At 46.0% G+C, this 20221-nt stretch overlaps 1 protein-coding gene across 1 annotated transcript; it reads right to left on the reverse strand.

Moving 5' to 3' along the window:
* Positions 1–1039: 1039 nt before the first annotated feature.
* On the reverse strand, positions 1040–18334 carry LOC134413759 (serine/threonine-protein kinase PAK 3-like). Its single transcript, XM_063147793.1, has 4 exons — positions 18179–18334; positions 17403–17520; positions 16455–16558; positions 1040–1049 (listed from the first exon to the last, which is right to left on the reverse strand). Exons 1-4 carry the CDS (start codon positions 18226–18228, stop codon positions 1040–1042), a joined length of 282 nt encoding a protein of 93 aa, XP_063003863.1. The 5' UTR covers positions 18229–18334.
* Positions 18335–20221: the final 1887 nt, after the last annotated feature.

Below are 20221 nucleotides of genomic sequence, written 5' to 3' on the forward strand. Positions count from 1 at the left end.
CAGAAGCTCATAAGAGGAATATAGGGTATGGTCGTGAAGATGATCCCCTGGCACCTTCTGTAACTAAGGTACTTATGCCTAAGAGTCCCCAGCAAAGTGGTGTGGAGGATTTCTCTATAGGCGCAGTGGAACCGTCTGCACCTTTCCTGTCAGAGGGGGAGGGCGAGTCGGATGGTGGGGGTTGGAGCAAGCCAGCTTTGCCTCCGCCACCAGCTTCAGGCGGGTTGGATGGTGGGAGTAGGGGCAAGCCAGCTTCACCTCCGCCGCCAGCCTTGCCTCTGCCGCTATCCCTCAGTGAGCCGGCTCAGGTTACAGCTGCGGTGGGGGGGTCACCTCCCCCGCCCGAGCCGGCTCCAGCGGGGGGCTGGTTCCCCCTCGCAGGCTGGCTCCGTGTGAGTCGGCTCCGGTTTCACTGTCAGCTCCAGCGGGGGAGGGGGGGCTCCCGCTTCCCCCGCACGAGCCAGCCTCTGCTTCACTGCCCCCCCCGTGCGAAAACTCGGTGTCTGCACCGAAGCGCCAGCAGCATAGCACCCTTAAAGAGTCAGATCCCATCCCAGGGGCACACCGTGATCCATGGGGGGAGATGGCTAAACAGAGGAGGGAAGCTTGGGCTGCTTTGGCGAAAGAAGTAATGCAAATGGGGGATGGTGAGGCGGTGGAAATAGCCTCTAGTCTTGCATGTCCAGTTACATACACACCACAGTATGATGCACAGGGGAACCTTACGCATAATATAGCAGAATATACTCCCTTAGATTGGAAGCTGTTAACTCAGCTACGTTCTACGGTTAGTCAGTTTGGAGTAAAAAGTGAACCTGTTAAGCAAATGTTAGATTATCTTTTTAATACTCAGGTTTTATGTCCTAATGATTTAAGAGGAATAGTTCGGTTGATATTCACTCAGCATCAGCAGTTATTGGTTAATGCACATGACCCATTACATGGAGTAACAGTAAAGGAGCTGATGGGCTTAGAGGCATATTTGCGTACAGAGGCACAGATGATATCGGGAGAAGATAAACTTACAGAGTCTAAGTGGTTAGTGCGTACTGCAATAGACATGGTTAAAGAGCCAGGAGGGTTACCGGCTTATGTGGGTATTAAGCAAGGAAGGGAAGAATCATTTGGAAATTTTATCGATAGAACAGCTACTGCTATAGATCGGGCTGGTGTTGCAGGGCGCTATTGAAGCAGGTGTGCCTTGCAAAATAGCAATCCAGCAACCCAAAGAGTGTTAGCTACTTTAGGGGCAAATTGGACTATTGAGGAAGCATTAGAGCGAATGGCATTAATGCCAACAGCTTCACAGGCATTTATAGCAGAAGCCTTAAAGGAATTAGAATTAGGGTTGCAAAAGCGTAGTCTACTCAAAATCAGGTGTTAGCTGCTCTTGCTCCTCTCCAAAGTGGCTCACTGGCAGTCACGTAAAGAGGCTCGAGACCATTCATCAAGTGTTACCGATGCGGCAATGAGGGACAGACACAAGTTACTGCCGTGACATCGGAGACACCAGCAGCTGCCGTGACATCGCTGCTACCTCCTGTCTGCAACCCGCAACAACCGGGAGCCTCGGCTTGGACTTAGCAGCAGCAGTAGACGTCACACTAATGACGAACCGGCCTGAGAGGATACCCACTGGAATAAAGGGTCCTCTTATATTAAATGGACAAACATGTGGAGCATTATTGCTGGGACGTTCCTCTATAACTATGTTGGGATTATTTGTTTTGCCTGGTGTTATCGATGCGGACTTTACAGGGGAAATACAAATTATGGCTTACACCCTTTATCCTCCGATTAAAATTACAAAAGGACAATGCATTGCACAATTGGTACCACTGTCACAAATGACATCAGCAATACAATCATTTACTGGGCAAGCACGGGATGAAAAAGGTTTTGGCTCTACTGGTGTTACACTTTTAACTGTGGATTTACAAAATAGACCAAAACAAAAGGTTGAAATTACCTATGGGCATCAAAGCATAACCCTTTATGGATTATTGGATACAGGAGCAGATACTAGCATCATTTCTCCAGAAGCATGGCCACAACATTGGCCTCTATTTCCCTCATCAAACATGCTCACAGGAGTGGGAGGATTTACATTGGCAAGCAGGTCGCCGTCTTTGTCTGTGCATTGAGAATCAACAAATATCTGCTGTGTTTTCAATTGTTCAACTGCCTCCTACAGTTTCCTGTTTAATTGGAAGGGACATTTTAACACAATTGGGAGTGGTGTTAACTAATCAGCAGCCTTTGGGGTAATTGCCATTGCTTGGACTTTCCCCATTCCACTCACCTGGAAAACGGATACACCGGTGATGGTTAAGCAATGGCCATTAAAAGGGGAGAGTCTTATGCATGCCCATGAATTGGTACAGGAACAATATGCAAAAGGGCACCTACGACTGTCCACAAGCCCTTGGAATACACCTATTTTTGTAATCAAAAAGAAATCAGGGAAATATCGTTTGATACATGATTTGAGGGCTGTAAATGACCAAATGGAACCAATGGGGGCCTTACAGCCTGGTCTTCCAAATCCAGCTATGATTCCAGAACACTGGCCACTTTTAATTATTGACCTAAAGGATTGTTTTTTCACTATTGGCCTGCATCCTGATGACATGAAGAGATTTGCTTTTACTTTACCAGCAATAAATCGTGGGGAACCAGATAAAAGATTTGAATGGACATCTCTTCCGCAGGGCATGCGCAACTCTCCCACTTTATGTCAGCTTTATGTTGATGCAGCATTACAGCCACTACGTCGTAAATGGCCAGCAACTATAATATATCATTACATGGACGATATTTTGTTTGCACAGCAACAGCCATTCTCCTCTTTACAGATTAACACCATTAAAAATACTCTTGCTGCATATTCACTTGTTATTGCTGCAGAGAAAATTCAGACTACAAAGCCCTGGAAATATTTGGGATGGACTTTGACGGATCAAATAGTGATACCACAAAAATTGGAATTACAATTGGACATTAAAACTCTACATGATGCACAGAAGTTGCTGGGAGACTTACAGTGGCTGAAGCCTATTGTGGGAATACCAAATCACTTATTAGAAGCCCTACGACCTTTGTTAAAAGGTGTGGACCCTACTACTCCTGTACACCTGACAAAGGAGCATCATCTTGCCTTGCAGCAAATTAGTAACTGTGTACAGCAGGGGTATGTGTCTCGTCGACAACTCGACCACCCCATTGACCTTACTATTTGGAATAGCCCTTGCCACTTGCTTGGTGCTCTCTCTCAGTTGCAAAAGAAAACGGGGGAGATACGGGTGTTGGAATGGTTATCACCACCACTACAGCATAAGAAAACAATATCTTCAAAAATTGAACAATTGGCTGCATTAATCAAAAAGGGGCGTCTCAGAATTCTTGAAGTGGATGGTAGAGAACCTGCTACTATTAGATTGCCTATGGAAAAAGAAACCTTGGACTGGTACTTGATAAATTCAAAGAATTTACAAGAAGCATTATTGATGTCACCTGCTAAAGTAGAGACTAGTAAATTAGTGCCTAGAGTTTTGCAATGGATGACAGAATGGAACTGGATTACTCGACCTTTAAGAGAAGAAAACCCCATAGAAGGAGCTATTGCAGTTTTTACAGATGCAGGAAAGAAATCAAGGCGTGCTGCTGTTACCTGGCAAGAAAAAGGACAATGGAAGCATCAACTCCTCACAGCAGATAGCTTACAAACTTTGGAATTGTTAGCAGTAGTATGGGCGGTGTCCAACTTACAGGAGCCTTTAAATGTGGTCACAGACTCTATGTATGTTGCAGGAGTAGTCAAACGAATAGAGGAAGCAGCAATTAAAGAAGTGAATAATAAACGATTGTATGAGTTACTGATACAGTTAAGGAAAGCTTTACGGGAAAGAGCAAACGGTACCCTTAAGCAGTATATTGAAAAACATCAAGATTTGACAGATCCACAAGCATGTTTGGCTAAGGTTTTGTATGTGATTAATCATTTATGCATTTTTGGGGAAGATGATACCCCCCCTGCAATGAAACATCATCCAAGGTCAGGTCAGGAAAATACTAAGGAAACAGAGGTCTGGGTTAAGTATAAGAACCCAAGTACAGGATTATGGGAAAAACCTGCAAAGGTATTATATTGGGGTCGGGGGTATCTTTGTGTTTCCTCACCTACAGGGCCTTTGTGGGTGCCTGCTAAGTGGACTAAACCTGTTTTTGATGCAGCCTCTGGTGGATCGCCTTACGGAGGAGGACAAGGAGCGACTGGGGAAGAAACTGCTTCTAGTCCTACAACCACTACTGTTTCAATTGAAGGGGTACTCGGAAGCGGTGGACAGAGCACTGACACGTCACTACCGGACGGCCCAGGAGTTGATTGGTTTCATTGACTCATTATCAATTTTTCATTTAACAGATCCAGCGAAACTACATTGCCTTGACTGTCACAATCCACATTGTGCTGCCTGGATAGCTCTACGTTGTGGGGGTTGTAAAAGAACTTTTTGGATAGAACAATCATTATTGCGGGATTTGTGGTGTCATACTTGTGAACACGAGCATACGTGGGGAAAAAGCTGGCAAGATGAATTAAGGAGACAAACGGGGCAAAACGCATATATAGCTTTAAATCTTTATGAGTCTCCTGAACAGAAGGTTCTTGCTTATTATCGATGGGAAATACAATGTATTGTAAATAGAATTAAGGTTCAAAGTAAATCACGTATAGTTTCTATAAGGTGTAGGAAATTAGTGCCTTTAACACAGCATTCAGTTGTAGGACCCTTCCAAGGGGATCCTGATAGAGCATTAGATTGCTGCATTGATAAGTTGAAAAAATTAAGTTTGAAAGTGGCAGGACCAGTGAAATTAGGAGCAGCAAGATTGAAGACAGATAAGAAAAAGAAGGCAAAAAAGGGAACGGTCTCATTTGAATAGGGGTATCAGTGATTGCTAATTAATTTTCTATGATTAGAACAATTTTACTGTTGTGGGACCCTCGGGAGGATATAGTTGTTGAGGAGGATAACGAACAAGGACTACGATTACAAAATAAGATACACCTTGTGTTAAAGAAAGACCTTGAGCTGTTAGCCACATATAGTACAAAAGCTGAAGAGGCTTTGCGATCACCACCATTGAATTGGTTGCATTGGGTTGAAGAAACACAATTTTATACTGGTCCTTACTTACACTCACTTCCTTGTTATGTTTGCAAAAAGGATAAAGATAAATGCTATGCATGGGTAGCTTTGCATTGTGCAGATTGTAATCAGGTTTATTGGTATTCACAGAAGTCATTGGGATATTTATGGTGTACATCTTGTTTTGGAAAGTGGATTCAAAATCATATCTGGGTTAGAGCTCTTGAACAAAGTACTGGCCTGCCAGGACGGACAGGATTACAGCTCTTTGAGAGTGCAGAACAAGTGGTTATAGCATATCTTAGGTGGAAGTTACAGGAAAACCTTAGAATATTTGAAATTACTAAAGCCTCACGCATCATAGCAGCTCGCTGCAAAGCTGATTTGCCTTCAAACTTACCTCGTGCTATACTTGTGAGCAAGGATGCTGATTTAGAATTAGATCAGTATATTCAAGAATTGACTCAGCCTTACAATAGACAATCTAGCAAACCAGGGAAAAGACAGCGAAGAAAGGAAAAACAACGTAAGCAGAAGGAAGAAAAGGAGAAGCAAAGCAAGCAGAAAGAAAAATGAGGTTTGTTTTTGTAATACTGCTCAATGCTGTAGCAAGTGAAGCAGTAGGAGTAACACACTTTAGTCAACCAAGGAAAAATTTATGGGTAACACTTGCTAATCAAACTAACCAATCATCACTTTGTCTTAGTCTTGGAGGAGTCACTAACCCATTTCGAACATGCCTGGTGGGACTTCCGGTGTGGTCTCCTGGAGAATTTTGCAGTTTGATAAACAATCAAACCTTATGTATGTCTAACATGTCAAACATCACATTGCCGGTGCAACAAGGGTATACTGCAGGTCAGAGTGATGGCTATCGTCAATGCTTACTAATCCAATCACTTAACACCTCTTTGCACTCTCCTCCTGAGGAATTGGATCTTTTTGGAAGTACAAATGCCAGCATATCTAACACTACAGCTGGTGGATGGTTTAGCTTCAAACTTTCGGGTGCTCAGAATTTAAACCAACCTAAAGAAACATGGGCCACCCTAGATTCATACCTGAATGTGAGTGAATTCTCTCCACAGCATTACAGTCAATGTAACGGCACAAATATCACAGCACCAATGAAATTACCCACAGGAATATTTCTGATTTGTGGAGACAGGGCATGGAATGGTATACCAGCTAAACCACAGGGTGGACCCTGTTTTTTGGGAAAATTGTCACTGTTTCATCCTAATGTGTCCTTGCTAATGCAGCTGAGTCAAAATTCAAACAGGAGAAAACGTAGCATACATGACTTAGACTGCAGCAAGATAGGAGATCCACGGTTTTGGGGCACATTCAAACAGGTGCTGGTTTCAACTATCTTACCAGGAGGATCTGCCAATAAAGCCATGAATTTGGCAAAACAATTAGGATGCTGGGCAAGGGATGAGCTGAACAAGACATCACAAATTCTAGACATGTTAACTGCAGATGTGCAAAGTGTTAACCATGCTGTTTTGCAAAATAGAGCTGCTGTAGATTTTTTGCTCTTAGCACAAGGGCATGGATGTGAAGAGTTTGAGGGAATGTGTTGCATGAATCTGTCTGATCATTCAGTGTCCATTCACACTAAGATAAAAGAATTACAACAGGGACTTCGCAAACTTAAGGAAGAAGACGGTTTAGGAATTGACGAATGGCTTAAAGGCCTGGGACTCGGACCGTGGCTGAGGAACCTTGTGATCTATGCTATAGGACTGCTGGGTGTAATTTTACTGTTTTTGCTTATTTTGCCTTGTATCTTTAACTGTATCCAAAACATGGTCAGCCGTACAATAGCAAAAACATGGCAAACTAATCTCCTTGCACAAGAAGAAAACGGGGGAAATGTGGAGAGCATTATTAATAATTGGTTAGCTGAGAAAGGCCACACTGATATAATGCCACTGGTTAAGCTGAAGGAGAAAAGTCAGCAGTCAGCAAGCTGAAAGGGAGAGTCAGCAGTGACCTTGCTTCAACATGAGGATAGGGAGTTGAGATTAGTCCTGAATATATCCTAAGAATATGTAGAAAGTATCAAAAGTAGAACCATAGGAATGTAGAAGTAGGCGTAGGTGCTGATATGCAAGCTGACCAATCCTGAGCTCAACTTTTGCAATATGTATGAAGCTCATTATTAATTGTATTTAACCCGCCGTACTGATCAATAAAATTGAGCCTGTGATGATCAAACTGATGTCCTGGTTCCCTTCCGTCGACATTACTGGCTAAACATTACCTCCAATTTTTTGACATATTTCAATCACTTCTCAGAATTTATTGACATCAGAGTAGGAGTGTCCTGTAGCTCCCTGCTGGTCATTGTCACAGGTTCAGGTGACCCATGCACAAAATAACCCAGGACAAAACTGGGCTTGCAAAGCAAATTCATTCTATTAGTTGCAGTAGCATATAATACATACTGACCTCTGGATTCCCAAAAATCCACTGAACAGGAGAAGGAGTTGTAGCGTGGTGCTCGGCAGCAGGGGCAGGTAAGCAGTGCAATTCCAGGACATCCCCTGGATCAAAATGCTGTGCATCTCGTCCTTCTCAACCCTTCAGCCCAGAATTAGGCCTTGTATCTCCTGCTTAGGAGTGGAATTTTACAGCAGGAGTTAGAGCAGCAGCTCACACATGCCTGGCGTGTGAGATGAGGCCATGATGGCTCAGGATGACTCCATGACTCCCTGCCACCAAGGGCTGCATTGTGCATTGTTCTCCTTTCAAAGCTTGACTGCTCACCCATTGACCAATCCATTGTTTCTCTTTCATGGGTCATGGTCCCACCTGCTAAACAAGACACTTTTCTTCATTGTCTTGTCAACCTGCTCAAACATGGATCAAATATGGCAGGGCCTGGGACACGACTCCAGTTCCTGACACAGTCATTTGGAAAATATTCCCATTCCTCAAACTCTCCTTTGGTGGTCAAGAGCCTCCTAAAACACTTTCTTCCTTTTGAATGCATTCCAGCTACCTTCTTAGCAGGACCACTCTCCTTATTCTCAAGGCCAAGATAGCCACTTGCACACAGTAAGCACTGCAGTGGGGGAATACATGGTTCAGCACTCCTGTTAAAGCTAAAGGAATTCAAAAGACTATGCCCTGTTTGTTAGACTAAATGCCTCTCCTTCCTATTCTGAGAATCAAACACCAGTGTTTCATCAATACACCCTGCAGGTGCTCTTGCTGAGTGAAGCCACATTGCTGTGTCAATAAAGCAGCCGGGACTCAGTTTCTTCATGCAGGAAAAGCCAATTCTTTATTCACATAACTCATTTTTATACTGTTTTCACAGACTTGTGTTCAACTTCAACTGGCTGGTAGTTTCCTTGCCACACAATTTATTGCTTAGAAGGTGTATTAGTGTGTACATGTTAAGACTCTCTCTTTTTAAGACTCACTGTTACTCAGGTGATTACATTTTTCTTTCGTGGATGCTCATGGGACAAGTTTCTTGTTTATTACAGATGCAAACAGTTTTCTTAGCACAATAGCTTGTGCTAACTGCACTCATGACTATTCCCATGGGAAGTTAGCTGGCTGCACGTAGAAGATGGAACAGGCCAGCTGGGAATTTACCACAGTGTGGTAAATAGGTATGATTCGTGCTGATAACAATTGAAACAAGAATCAATATTGATACAGTAATTAATATATGTAAATATTAAAACAGGTAAAATTAGTAATGCCGAAGAAGAAGGGAGAGGAGGGGCACCATGCCCCCCCCCCCCCCCCCCCCCCGCAGATATTCAGGAACAGGGGAGGAAAGCAAGAGATAATGTTTGCTAAAAATTAACAAAGAAGGAACTCTCTGGTTGTGTCCCAGGAAAATGCTAATTATAAGGGATTTATTGCCTTGATACACTGTCGAAGGAAGGAGACCAGGACACCAGATGGATCATCACAGGTGCAGTTTATTGAAGAAAGCATCAAACACTTATACAGCAAATAATAAGCTTATGAATATTCTGTAAGCCAAGCAATCTATTGGTTAAACTATACCATCAGCTCTTCCTCATTCCTTTGGGCCTACGTTCTCTACTTCTCACGTCTCACTGTCCATTTCTTTATCATACTCAGCTAGGCCCAAGGACACGTTATCTTGCAGGTGCAAGATTTGGAATTAGCCACGGTCTTGTACTTTTCCATTCTCTAGTCAGCTAAATTCCCAACAGACACCTGCCTGCAAAAAGGCCTCTGCCCTAGTTAGGACATCTTTACCAAAATGATTCGGCTGTGTCCTCCCTCCTCAAGCCACTCTTTGACAAAACTCTCCACAATACTCAGATGTAGTAATTATGTTAGTTTTGGCTTACATTGTATTGGCTTGGTGTAACCCAAAGGTTAATTAAAGGACACAGAGGAGGACTACAAAATCTTCATCAGATGACCCCCAAAGACTTGTGCGACCACCAACCAAGTGGTGGCATATGGATGGTAAAGGTGATGATGAGGGCAGAGGTAGAAGTGTGAAGTATAGAAAATGGGAGGAGACGGCATTGACACATGGTATATAAGGACGAATATTCACTTGGCAAGCTTGTATGTGATGTGGCAAGGGTCCCAGAGGCCTGCACTCCATACCCCGCAGTTATCTGTTGCTTATGCTCTATTATTAGAAACAAATTATCCCTTATTTTAATCAAATTCTATTCTATCCAATTTTATATTTTTATATTTTAAATATTCAATTAAAATTGCTACTACTTTTAATATTGTTTGGGGGTTTTTTTATGACGGGATAATTGGGCAAACATAACCATAGGTAGGCCTGATTTTATAAGGCCTTTCTTTTCTAATAACCCTACCTGTGTGCAATACATTATGACTTTCTTTCAGAAATTAATGAAGAAAACGCAAATTGCCTGCTGAAACCCTTCTGCCCCCTTCCAAATCAGTTTACTCCTCAAGCACATGCCTCAGGCACATCCCTGATGTGCCTCTCTCCCAGCAGCTCAGAGCTGCATTGCACAGCGCTTGCTGTGTGCCAGAGAGCACAAAGCAGGCTGGCCTGGTGGGCCTGAATATTTCTGCCAAACACTCTGCATCTCACACCTTTGCTCTGGCTCAGTGCAGAACTGCAGGATTGCAGGCGCTTCCTCCCAGAGCTGCGTGAGGCGCTGGCTCCTGCAGATGGGCCCTGCCAAGCTGTCCCTGCCTCACACTGGCCTCGCTTCCCCTGGCACAAGTGCCGGGCCTGAAGGAGCTGCCCTGTGCTCCAGCCTGCTGAGCAGCCCGGCTCCCTGCCCCGGTGCCCAGAGTGCTGCACACGCTGCAGGCCTTTGCCAGGAGCTGCAGGGCAGCCGGCAGAAGAGGAGGAATCCTCAGCCAGCCCAGCGGCCCACGGCTGCCCTTGGCCTTTCTCTGCTCCTGGGCACACTCCAGACGGCCAATGCCTCCAGGCTGGGCTGTGCCCAGCATGGCTGCGCTTCCCCTCGGCAGCAGCCAGCTGCCACCTGGGCTCTGAGGGCGGAGGATTCGCCCGCTCCCAGGAAGAGGCACCCAGGTCTCGGCTGCTGCCTCTTGAAGCTCCAAGGGCCTCCTTCCAGCCTGCCTCTGCCGGGGCTCAGGCTGCTCCGGCCTCTGCCAGGGCTCTGCTGGGGCTCCAGCCTGGGCAAGGCCGGGCCCGCTCTCATCTCACAGGTGCTGAAAGCTCTGCACCACAGGAGACCTTCCCGAGCACCCTCTCTGATCTTTCTGCTTTCTCACTTGAGCAAGGCTCTCCTCCAGCCAAAGAGATTATTGCATTTAGGGAGCCCCAATGCTCTCCAGTCACAGCTGAAGGTCTGCATCTGTGTAAGATGTTTGGGCTGCCCCATTCTTCCTGTGCTTTTGTTTTTAAATGCCATTGCCCTTTCTGCCTAAAATAGAAGTACCAAAGATGGCCAAAAACAGACCAGTGGGCCATATTCCAAAGGCAGTGTGGTCTGGAGAGGATGAATGAAGAACATCCTTCCCCACTTTCACACCATGCCAAAGACACTGTTTCACTTTCCACCTTTAAGAAACAACAGACAATTCAGAAGGAATTCTCGAGCTTATTCGCAGAGTGAGAAGGAAGGGAATCTTTAAGGTGAGTTGTGGTTTCAGAAACTTTATTGATTTTCAATCCTACTCTGCAGTCCTATTAGACAATCCTACTCTAACACTAACCCTTACCTTAACCCTAATCCTTATCCTTATCCTTATCCTTATCCTTATCCTTATCCTTATCCTTATCCTTATCCTTATCCTTATCCTTATCCTTATCCTTATCCTTATCCTTATCCTTATCCTTATCCTTATCTTTTTCCTTATCCTTAATCTAATCCTAATCCTAATCCTTATCCTAACCTGCAATCCTACTCTAAACTGATTGAGGAATAAATGGTCCTGATGATTGTCACATTCTTGTCTCCTTCCTCTTCTTCACTGAAACAATCAGTGGCACCAGGCTGGACGCAGGCTCAGCAAATCTTACAAATGGATGCTGCCCAAAGGGAAAAAAACCAGATCAACAAAAAACAATGAACCATGACTTTCCAAGCTCAGTGCTTCACAGGATTCCTCCTGCTCCTAGAAGGATGCAGGAAGAGGAACAATGGGACTGTCTACACCTCCATCTTTATGTGCAGACTTTGCCATCACGGCAAACCTGGCCCAGAGTCCCACTCATCCATTTATACAGGTGTCTTCATCTTGCTGAGATTTTAGCCCTGCCAGTGCTCTAGAAATGGTGCTTTCTGTCCTTGGAGTTTCTTCTTTTCAGGAAACTCCAAAGCCTCTCATTGGTCCCTCTCTTTGAAAGACAGGCACTGTGTTGATTGCCACAGGGACAGAAAGCAGTGTCTACCTTTCCATGCCCTGCCCCTCGTGTGCTGGATGGCACCTTCCTTCCCAGCAGGGCCAGCCCAGTGGCACTGGGCCCTGCAGTTCCCTCTCTGCCACACAGCCTGGCAGTAACCCTGGCACAGTTCCCGTCTGCTTGAGTGTGCCAGGCAGCAGATGGGGCTGGGACAAGTCCCTCCCAGCTGTCCCTGTTTGCATGGCAGAAACCTCTAAGGGTGGGCTGGGGGGCACAAACCAGGGCCCCTCAGAGGCTCACAGTGAGCCCCCCACAGCCCCTCCTGCCCACAGCCAAATCTCTGACTGCTCAGCTGTGACTGGCTTCCTTGGGTTCCTCCTCCACCATTTCATGTCTCTGTACCCTGCATTGCTCTACTTCAATTCTGTTGCCATTACATAAAACTGAACACCCCACCAAATTACAAAAGAAGGTGACAGAAACAGCCAGAGGACCTCTCTGACTCAGGAAATGCAGAGAGAGGTGGGGTTGCTCAGTTTTGTCAAGAACAGGCCCCAGGGAGACTTTATTGCCACTTTCTAAAACTTCAGAGTGGCTTTGAGGAAAGTGGAGGACATCTTTTTTAACAGGGCCAGTTACAATAGGATGTGGGTGAATATTTTTTAACACAAATAGGATCTAATCAGAACTTGTTTACTCGGAGCATGGTGTGACCCTGGCACAGCTTGCCCCAAGAGCTTGTAGGTGCCCCATCCCTGCAACCATTCCGGCTCCAGTGGGAAAGGGCTCTGAGAAACTTGATGTCTTTAAAGAAGTCCCTGCTCATTGCAGGACACTTGCACCAGAGGGCATTTGCAGGTCCCTGCCAGCCCAGCCCAGTCCAGGATTCCTCACTGTTTTCATTTGAAGAGCACCAAGAATGGAGGTGAGGAGGAAGGGGGCTCATCTGCTGCCTTGGGCTTGAGTGGAGGGAGAGCCCATCCTTCAGAGCCTGTTTCACCTGCAGCCCCTTCACATTCTACCTGCAGCAGCTCCTTGGCAGACCAGCGCCGCGCCTCGTCTCTCTGCAGGCAGCAGCTCAGGAAGTCACACAGGCAAGATGAAAATAGGTTGGGCTGCTGCAGCTTTTATCTTCCTCCTGTGGCTATCAGGAGTTGGGGCTGGGGAAAAAGGAGACACCAGGCTCCACCTGCTTCTTTCCCATCTGTCACTGCTCTCCCAGATCCCACTGATTAAGCTCCACTCTGCAGTGGCAGTTTCTGCCCTGGCAGAGACCCAGAGATGACTTTCCTTTACCAACCAAAAACCCCAAACCCTGATGCAGCCACAGCCTCTCCAACATCTCACAGATCTTGCCTTGGCAGCTGATTACATTGACTGACCTAATTAGTGGGAACTACATCAGCACAAGCACATTTCCTTCCCTGACAATTCATACCAGCTTGAGAGGCTTTTTTGGAAGAAGGACTTTCCTATACTAACTCTACTGTATCCAAGGGTTAGTACATGGAAAGTATTTCTGCAGAGCTTCTTGGTCCCTTAAGCACCGCTGCCACAAAACAAAACTAATCAAGCTTTTTGCTTTGTTCTTGAAAAGAATGGGAATTTGAGGGAAAGAAAGGAAATCCACCAGGTATTCCTCAGGTAAGGAAACAAATCTTTGGAATCTCATCTTCAACACAGACACATTATGATCCATGCACAAATGTACTGGGATGAAAACGCCTGCTTGGACACACAGGAGCCACCTGCAGCTCTGTTTCTCAGCAGTCTGAAAATTTCTGCTTTCCTTACATGGAAAAGAAAAACCTTTCATGGTCAAATCAGAAGGAGAGGTTCCATCCCCACGGTCACCCTTTACTCATTTGGCTACTCAAGTCAATGCATGAATGGTAAGCCCATCCCAGAAAGCGCCAGGAAACAAATGGGAGGTTTTGGCAGGCTCTCCACATCACCAGGCTCTGGCTTGGTGACGTGCAGAATGTGGCTTGGGCTGGGAGAGAAACACGGTCACTGAGTGTTTCAGCAGCACTGCACAAGAAGCAGAAGAGACTCTGTGGCCTTTACACCCTCATGCCCGGGTTTCAGGCACGTTTCCCAGTGAGAAGAAACTGCACAGGGGGTTAAGTTCCTCTCTAAAAACCAGTGCCTTAGCAACTTTCATGTGCTTGGCCTTCTTTTCTTCATTTCGGGAAATGTAACACCAGTTCTGAGAGGCTTGCCTTGTGGTTTTAGGGGCATCTTCACAGACAGACAAGTCAAGGGAACAACTTGAAACCCAAAGCAAATGTTGCCTGAGAAGAGCTGGGGAGTGTTTGCCTGTGGTGAGGCTTGAGCTGTCTGGCAATCCCCTTCCATGATGTGCAGAAACATCCAGCTGCTCCCCAGAACTCAGTCCCTCTGGGCATGCAGGCTTCTGGAAACCCCTGAGGATTCCAGCCTTTCTCCTGCCCAAGAGCATCTAACCTAAGCTGAGCTCCAGTTTCTTCAGCAAGGCCAAGGATGCTCACTTCCATACAGCTGACAGTGTCCATGGAGCTCAGCAGGTTTTTCTGATACTCCTCAGGCCAAGGAATTACAGTGTAGATTGGCAAGACATCAGCTGATCATTATCCAGTGTGGTTCATGTGGAACCAAGCTCTAACACGCTGACAAGTCAGGGGGAGAGAGCTCATTCTGCTTTTGCAAGATGGTATTTAGAAACATAAGACACCAACTTGGAACTATTCAAGCCTCAACTTGCAGAATCCATCTCAAATAGAGAAAAAGAACAATGGCAAGAGGCCTTGGAGTCTCCATAAAAATGCCCACCACTGTCATGATAACTCTGTGCTCATGGCACTGAAATAGATGGTGACCAAAGAGACTTTGCTATTACTCTCTTTAAGCCAAAGGAGAATTTCAAAGCCAGAAATGGCAATGCACTCCCCTTGTGTACAAATAATTTATGCGGCTTTCTGTCCTTTTCCCACATCACCAGAGGTGACAAAGAGGGTTTTATCCTGACTCTCAGCTGAGCTCAGCCACTGGCCATGGTGGGGAGCTGGAGCCCTCCCTGTCATTATAACAGTGCAGGCCAGGGATGGCCCTGCTCCTGTGGTAAAGAAACACAGCACCGGTGTCAACTGCCCATGTTGGATCCCAGCCCAGGCACCTGCCTGCAAGTTCATCAACTTGTTAAAGTACCAAGAAACAGCCAAGGGTTTGGCAAACAATTCTAACTGCAGTCGGAGAAAAACACATCCTAAACTTATCCAGGCCACCCACACATGTGACTGAACAATGTACAGATGACTTGAAAGCCTGAAAGTTTCAACAACCACAGGATTTGGAAAAGATGCTACAGAATGGAAGAGAAGAGCTGCATTTAAAAAATGAAAAAGCAAGCAGAACTGCTTGGGCATTGCTTTGGTAGTAGGTTTTATTCTCTTTTCCTTTTTTGTTTACTTTTCTTTTTCCTTTTTTCCTATGTTTTCTATAAAATTGAAACTGGGAAGGTCTAACCTCTATTTCTTGGGATATTTATCACATGTCTACCCTGTCCACTGAAAAATTCTTGTCCTTCAGAAACAGAGTTCCAACATTGCTCAAAAAACAAGTGGGAAATGTCAGGCACGGCTGGAGGCCAAAATGGCAGGTTTCTGAACTGGTTAGGTTTCTGAACTGCCACTTCCCTTTCTGATACAACCAAAGCTACAGCAGATACTGATGTGTTGCAGGGGCATTTTTAGAAGGGGACCTTGGTGGAAGTGGTGCCAGCAGATGGCAATGGGATTTTGTCCAATGGCACACAGAACATGGGACAGCTGAGAAAGACAGTGGGATCAGTGAGTATTTGCACCTTACCAAGACAGGAGTTGCATTCCAGGAAGGAACTTCTCGTTCCACCATTTCGATGCCCACAATTCCCAAAGACCATATGTCCACTTTGGGGCCACATGGTTGACCTGTCACCACTTCAGGCGCCAGCCACCCAGCAGCACCGGCCACGGAGCTCCGTCTGCCCTGCTCAGGGCTGAGCTGAGCAAAGAGGCCAAAGTCAGCTGTGGAGAAAAAAACAAACCGTGAAAGCCAGCTCCAATTAGGAAACCAAGCAAAAGAATTCCCCACTCTCAGGCTAAGAATGTGCTGTTGCATCTCCTGGAGAACTGTCCACACTCGATTTCCTTGGGGCTTTAGCCAAGGGAGTATGGAATTGGCCACTTCAAAAAAAACCCAGGTTTCTTAATGCTGCTCACAGCAGTGGACTTCATTCCCCTGAAGCTTTAGATTGTAGATCCCTCTGTCTAGAAGGGACACACACAGAGCAAGGCCACTCTTGACTGCTTGTGGTTCTTAATACCTCTGTGCACGTTGCAACTGTGCCCTCAGCTCGCAGCAGGGGTCCCTGCACTGCCACCAGCACCATTTTTGGGGAGCTGGCAGGGACTCCAAGCAGCCCCACACCCACATCCCTGGAACGCTGCACCTGATCAAGAATATACTGACCCAGCTTGATAGAACCGTCGGTTCTGAGGAGGATGTTGCTGCTCTTCACATCTTGGTGGATGACATGGTATGAATGAAGAAAATCCAGTCCTTGCAGGCACTGAGCGAGAAAACAGAAACAGGAGGGCAAAAATGAGTGATGTGATTTCATCACAAAAGAAAGGAAACAAAGAATCGAAAAGATTCCCTCTCCAGGGGAATGGGGAGTAAGGGCAGAACAGTAATGGCCACTGAGAGGAAGAGCTTGCTGCTCCAACACTTGCAGCGCAGGACCTTTCTGAGGAAAGGCACATCAACTTTTGAAACAGCAACAGCACCTGCTGTTGTAGGCTGTCCCCTGCAAGCCAGCCAGAACGACTCCTGCTGCAGTGGACCTGCTTTTTCCATGCAGAGGACAAAGGAGGGGTTTTGAAAGGAAAAGTCCCTCCCTTTGGTGTGAAGTGGATCACTTTTGGGTGGGAGGCTGCATGGAAAAGATTTTCTTGCTGGCCTCAGCACAGGCTTGGAAGTATCACACCAGTCACTTTGCGGAGGCAAAGAGCATTTTGGCTGCACTTCTATCCTTTTCAGCTGAGGACTCTGAGAAATGAGTATTTTTTCTTTTCTGGTCATTTCAAATCCTGCCACCAGCACCTTTCCTTTTACAGGCAAGGAATGCAGTGAAGACAGACTCCAGGCAAACATTTAGAGAGGCAAGGTGGAGAACAGCAAATACAAATACAAAAGACAGAGCGAGAATACAATAGCAGGAGATAAGAGTACTGGCACTGAGTACAGTCAGTGCAGGGGCACTGGCAGGCCTTTCCCTTGAGATGCTTTTACTTGCCCATAGCATACCAGCAACACAGAAACAAAGCTTGGCACAGGAAATCACTCCAGCTCTGAGCCCCTGTTTCCCAGACAATCCTGCCCAAGTCCTTGGAAACACAGCTGGGATTGCTGACCTCCCGACTGATGGCTGCCATCTCATCTTCAGACAGGTAGGTCTGGCTGATGACATTGCTCAGAGTGCCTCCATCCATGTACTCCATAACCAGGGACAGTTCCTCACCCACAAGGTAGCTGAAAGAAGGAAACAAGGACATGGAGATGAATGTACATGGCTAAGTTGCTGTTTGGAAAAGACAGGTTGGTTCTTCTTTTCAAGTCCCTTTGAGACAAAGACAAAATAAAGGAAGAGACATTCCCTCTTGGCTGTGCATTGTTTGCCATCTGTGCAGTCTCAAGGAGAAAGGCACAGCTGCAAAAAAGGAGATGTCTTAGATGGGCAGCAAGCAAAATGTGCAGTTTAGTAACAGCCAGGATAAAAAAAACCTGTCATGCATGGTGTTTCTGGAAAAAAAGCACCTAGTCTTCCTGGCATGCATAGCAATGGAAAACAGTGGCAACAATCCAAGGGAAATCCTTGTTAGTTTACCTGGACATAAGAAGACACTTGAAAAAAATCAAGCTCCAAAACAAAGTGGTGGCTGTGAATATAGAGATCATTGATTTAGTAAGACACAACTCATCCGGGTTTTTGAACAATTTTCAAATACCATGTACCAGCGAAGACTAATGCAGACAAAATGCAATCTCTTCCCATCCACTGGAGATGAAAAGAGCAATAATAATTAGCCAATAATTACAGCTCTATTTTCTGCCAGTGACCAAAGTGGGATTTTACCTTGCATGTTTGCAACATGCAACCAAACATTCATGGGACAAAAGCACAACTCACCTGTCTAAACAGTTGACCAGGTTGGGATTTCTATTCACCTTCATGACCATGAGTTCGTTGACTTTTAGTTCCTTCTTCCTCAGTCCTTGAAGCTGTATTTTCTTGATGGCCACCTAAAACGACATTGAAAATCAGTAACTTGAGACGTTGGTGGCACGAGACCACAAGACACGTGGAGCGAGTGATTTTGCAATGACACAGCAGAGCTGTGCCAAACTGCCTTGTGATTAGGCACTGCAGTAGTTAGGAACTGACATTCCAACAGCCCATTTCTCTGCTCCCTTGGGAGCCAGTTACAGGACACGTGGGGCCACTGACATTTTGCCTTGACCACTTGGTAACAGCAGTGTCTCAGTTATCACCCACAAACCTCTGACCACACTCTCTGCTGCTTTGTTTGGGACTCAGAAGAAGTAATCCATGCCTTAATAATCTGTGGATACATCTTGGGCTATGGGCAGGGCTTAGGGCTTTCAGGGACGCCTTGCAGATCTCTCCCTATGTGCAGTTCCCAAGTGCAGCACTGCAGGTGGCTAAGGAACTACCAGTAACTTTCAGATGGATTTGCTGGCAGCCAGAAATGAGAATTCAGGACTCTGAAGCTGTAGCCCCAAAGAGCAGTGAGGTGCTCAAAGGTAGCGCCTTTGTTTTAGCAGTGGAGAGCGAGTGAGCGTGTCCTTCTCTGAAAGGAACTGCTGCCCTCTGTGCCTTCCTTCTGGCAGCTGAGGAGGACAAAGTCCCAAATGTGTTCTGTGGGCTGGCACCAGTCTGTGCTTCTTGTGCCTTTTCAGCACAGCTCTGCCAAAAGCTCCAGCCACAGCTCACACCGGAGGGGAAAGCCCTCAAGTGCAGCAGAGCCTGCAGGGGCTGTTGACATTTACCTCTCCTCCTGTGGCAGTGTCAAGTGCTTTACAAACATCTCCAAAAGTCCTAGAAACAAAACAGAAGCAGAGAGAGGAGAAGCCATTTAGATCTTGCAGTGAAAGCCAGCCTACACAGGGGATCTGTGCTGTAAATACCCCAGACCTGCAGACACTGGAAGCATTGAGATGTGTTTGACAATGCCTTCTGAGCACACTTAGAAATTCTGATCAGCACTGACAATCTAAGCCCAGTGCCTGAACACATTTGCAGCTTGTCTGACTTCACACTTGATACCTATTCCGCCAGCAAAGCATCTGATGCATAGTTTTGTAAAATTAACATTGCTTGGACTCACCCACTGCCAATATTTTCCAGTTCAATGTATTTTAGAATAGGATTTTCCATCTTCACCATTCTCCCTGAGGGAAACAAAATGCAAGATGTTCACTTCAAAGCAGAGATCTCACCTTCTAGGAGATACAAAAGGCAGCCCCACTGTCTGGAGCTCTGAGCCCTCCCTTTGTGGACAGCTGGCTAACAACAACAGGAACGGGAACTGGAACAACAAGAAAAGAACAGCAGGCCCACAGCACAAGTGGCTGGCACATAGACTGATTTCCAGCATCCTTTTAAGTGAGAGACCTCTTGACAGCAGGCACACAGGGAAGCACAGGGAGATACATTCAGAGGAGACTGAGACCAGAAGAGAATACCTACCAAGGCAAGTAAGTTTGTCATCTAGAAACATTTAGGAGAGCTGGAACTAACAGTGCCTTTGTTTTCTTGGGAATAAACACTGTGAGATTTAGAAAAGGTTTCCTACTTGCTAAGATTAAGTGCACCAGGACATCTAGAATCAATTCCTCTGAACAGATGCCAAGTTCAGAACAGGAGGATCATTGCCAAGTGTTCCCATCTTTTCCACCTTGCAGCAGTTTGCCAGAAGAATGCCTCTGTGTTTGTAAACCAGAGCAGCTCATGCTAGAACCAATCCCCACGGGGCTTCCAGCATCAGGACCCTCACCCTTTATGAGCAGGCTGAGCTCAAAGACGCCCTTGCCTGTGCCCCGCGTGAAGAGCCACACTGCTTCTCTTCACCCTGACAGCGTGGCTTAGTCGCTCCCATTGCACTCGCCCTCTCAGCACCACACACGTCCCCATCTTCCCAACTCGGCACGG

The sequence above is a fragment of the Melospiza melodia genome, unplaced genomic scaffold (genome assembly GCF_035770615.1).
Source record: "Melospiza melodia melodia isolate bMelMel2 unplaced genomic scaffold, bMelMel2.pri scaffold_51, whole genome shotgun sequence".
NCBI lineage: Eukaryota > Metazoa > Chordata > Aves > Passeriformes > Passerellidae > Melospiza > Melospiza melodia.

What these genes read in the sequence shown, in the direction of transcription:
- LOC134413759 (XM_063147793.1), bottom strand. Translation starts at nt 18,228, where the DNA reads ATGGTCATGAAGGTGAATAGAAATCCCAACCTGGTCAACTGTTTAGAC. An exon ending in CTGGTCAACTGTTTAGACAG is followed by an intron (nt 17,521 to 18,178) that starts GTGAGTTGTGCT and finishes TCCTTCTTTCAG; the next exon opens with CTACCTTGTGGGTGAGGAAC. An exon ending in TGGCAGCCATCAGTCGGGAG is followed by an intron (nt 16,559 to 17,402) that starts GTCAGCAATCCC and finishes TTTCTCGCTCAG; the next exon opens with TGCCTGCAAGGACTGGATTT.